This window comes from Phaseolus vulgaris, chromosome 11 (genome assembly GCF_000499845.2).
Source record: "Phaseolus vulgaris cultivar G19833 chromosome 11, P. vulgaris v2.0, whole genome shotgun sequence".
Lineage (NCBI taxonomy): Eukaryota > Viridiplantae > Streptophyta > Magnoliopsida > Fabales > Fabaceae > Phaseolus > Phaseolus vulgaris.
Window position 1 is genome coordinate 45,966,416 of NC_023749.2, and position 3,175 is coordinate 45,969,590.

Consider the following 3,175-nt stretch of genomic DNA (forward strand, 5'->3'; position numbering starts at 1 on the left):
AGGGTGTTTAATAAAACATTTTCGAAAAAAATTTACACACTTTTAAAAAGAGTGGATTTATGCTTCCTCCGTATCAACACATTCGAAATTTGAAATTGAAAAACCATTACATTACACCAACCAAAACACCTATTTTAGGTTTGCGTGCGAGAAAAAGCAAATGAATTGATATTGAAGATTTGAAACTCAAAAACGATTAAGTTATTTATGTAAGTTATTTTTTTGTGTAAATTTTGCACCAGCACCCATTTTAGCTTCCGTGAAAAAAAAAAAAAAAACCCTGATTTCCTCCCTCGAGAGTACCTTCGACATTTGTTCCCTTCATAGCACCTTGCATTTGTACCCGTGTCTTAGTAGACCACTTTGTGTGACACATGCACTTTCTTCTTTTGGTAAATATTTGAAAGTTTAGACCTATTTTTGGTGTCACATTTTTACTATAAAAAAATTAAATAATATAAAAATACCCCTTGCTTACGCAAGCGAAGGTTTTGAACTTTTATATATTGGTATAGCCCTTCTGATTTCGTCCCAGTGTTCCCTACCGATGGATTCCTCAACAGCAATACTGTGTGTGCTCACTGTCATCATAGCTGTGCTTCCCGTCTGGGCAATGAAGACGCTGAACTCTCTGTGGCTTAGGCCTAAGAGGTTGGAGAAGCTTCTAAGAGCACAAGGTCTTCATGGAGACCCATACTCCCTTTCACCCCCCTCCTCCAACCAAAACCACCCTCCACAAAACACGCCTCCTTCTCAATCTTTTCTTCTCTCTGATGATGCTGCTCCTCGCGTCTTCTTGCCGGTTTACAACACTGTCGCCAAATACGGTTCACTAAATAATTAACTTCTAGCTACACATAACTTTCGCACGGCTCAAACAAATTTTTGAGCAGTTGCTAATAATTGAATTATTTGCAGGCAAGAATTCGTTCTTATGGGAAGGCAGAACACCAAAGGTCATCATTACTGATCCAAATCACATCAAAGAAGTCTTCAATAACATTCATGATTTCCAGAAACCAAAGATGAGTAGCATTGCCAAGTTCTTCATCTGTGGTCTGGTAAGTTACGAGGGTGATAAGTGGGCTCAACATCGAAAGATTATCAACCCTGCATTCAACTTAGAAAAATTGAAAGTAAGCTTATTGCTTTAATTTATGAATAATTAATATTTTTGTAGTATTACCCAATTATAAATCGATATGTACAAAAGGTTTGTATACTTTTATAAAGAATTTCTGATTGGTTTGAATTGATGTAGATTATTTAATTTGTGTTTAGTAATCAAATTAAACTCTTAATTGATACTTAATTTACAGAATATGCTACCAGCGTTCTCCCAAAGTTGCCATGATGTGATTAGCACGTGGATGCGAATGTTGTCATCCGATGGAAAATGTGAGATTGACGTTTGGCCTTTTCTTCAGAATTTGACTCGTGATGTAATTTCTAGAACAGCTTTTGGAAGCAGTTATGCAGAAGGAGAAAAAATATTTCAACTTCTGAGAATTCAGGGGTACCTTGTTGCGACTGCAAAGTGGAACAAACCAATATTGCGGTAAGACCACACTTATTCTTGGTAAATGTGATTACTAAATTAAGCATCTTTTAGTTTTATTGAAACTGAACTCACCGTGAATTTCATAAGAACCTCAAAGAATCACCCTAAAAGTTAGTCATTGTAGATAGAGATTAAAGTATAAGTCTCATAAACTAGTCCTTTGCTTCCTAATTAATATGGATGTTTCTAGGCATATACCAACACCTGCCAAAATGAAGATGAGAGCTGTTGATAAGGAAATGAAAAATTCAATTCGGGTTATCATAGAAAAACGAGAGAAAGCCGTGAAGAATGGTGAATCCAGCAATGAAGATTTATTAGGCATACTTTTGGAATCAAATCAAATGGAAATCCAGGGAAATGGAAACAGTAAGAGTGTTGGAATGACGATTGAAGAAGTAATTAGTGAATGCAAATTATTCTACATAGCAGGGCAAGAGACCACATCATCTCTGCTGATTTGGACATTGATCATGTTGAGTAAATACCCCGAATGGCAAGCACGAGCAAGGGAGGAAGTTCTTCATGTTTTTGGAAAACAAAATCCAAACTTTGATGGCTTAAGTCTGCTTAAAACTGTATGTATCACATGCTTTCATTTGATTATCTTTATTATCTATTAAAAATACATTTTCATGCTAACATGTGCCACGAAATGTTTCTTCCGTAAATGACCATGATTCTGTACGAGGTTGTGAGGTTATACCCTCCTGTCATTTACTTCAATCGCACTCTTAAGAAGGACATGGAACTTGGAAACCTGTCACTACCCGCAGGAGTAGATGTTACCATGCCAATACTTTTAGTTCACCAGGATGGTGATATATGGGGTAATGATGCAAAGGAGTTCAAACCAGAAAGGTTCTCTGAAGGAGTTGCTAAGGCAACAAAAGGCCAAGTCTCGTATTACCCATTTGGATGGGGTCCTAGAATTTGCATTGGCCAAAACTTTACCATGTTGGAAGCCAAGATAGTGTTGTCATTACTTCTGCAGAATTTCTCGTTCGAGCTTTCTCCTGTCTATGTACATGCTCCTGCACTTATGCTTACTTTGCAGCCCAAACAGGGGGCGCCCCTTATTGTGCAAAAGCTATGATAATTAATCTTATTTTGACCCAGCAACACTATGGAGTAAGACTATGTAGATGTCACTTGCTTTAGAGTAGCACTTTAGATTGCCTTTCTGTAACAACAATCTCGTCTTCTTGTTCGCTGATTGAAACTATGTATCTTTTAAGAACTTGTCTGTAATGCATGTGTTTGAATTGCGTCACGTGATTTAGTTATAAAGTATTATTGGTTGATGCATAACGAAAAGTAACTAATACTTTGACACTGGTAATAAAAAAATCAACTATTTTTTTTTATAAAATTCAAGTTATACATCATTATGGCATCTCAAACAAGGTCAGAGTTTATTATAAAAAAATTATTAAAAGGAAAAAAATAATAAGAGTAAACGAACATACAAAACAAACTTTTTTTAATAATATTTTTTTTAACTAATATATATTAATGAATTTTTTTTATGTTAATGTGAGATTTCATGGTATATTTCTTCAAAAATGATGTGTTCACACTCGGAAAACAAATACAATTACTTTACAATTTTGA

General features: G+C 35.4%; 1 protein-coding gene across 1 annotated transcript; it reads left to right on the top strand.

Moving 5' to 3' along the window:
* The first annotated feature begins 512 nt into the window (after positions 1–512).
* Positions 513–2,834, top strand: LOC137810072 (11-oxo-beta-amyrin 30-oxidase-like). Its single transcript, XM_068611198.1, has 5 exons — positions 513–827; positions 919–1,136; positions 1,320–1,558; positions 1,752–2,139; positions 2,232–2,834. The coding sequence occupies exons 1-5, from the start codon at positions 548–550 to the stop codon at positions 2,655–2,657; spliced, it is 1,551 nt and encodes a 516-aa protein (XP_068467299.1). The 5' UTR covers positions 513–547; the 3' UTR covers positions 2,658–2,834.
* Positions 2,835–3,175: the final 341 nt, after the last annotated feature.

Coding starts and splice junctions, on each gene's coding strand:
- LOC137810072 (XM_068611198.1), top strand. CDS start 548: ATGGATTCCTCAACAGCAATACTGTGTGTGCTCACTGTCATCATAGCT. Junction 828..918: donor CAACACTGTCGCCAAATACG/GTTCACTAAATA, acceptor AATTATTTGCAG/GCAAGAATTCGTTCTTATGG. Junction 1,559..1,751: donor TGGAACAAACCAATATTGCG/GTAAGACCACAC, acceptor GGATGTTTCTAG/GCATATACCAACACCTGCCA.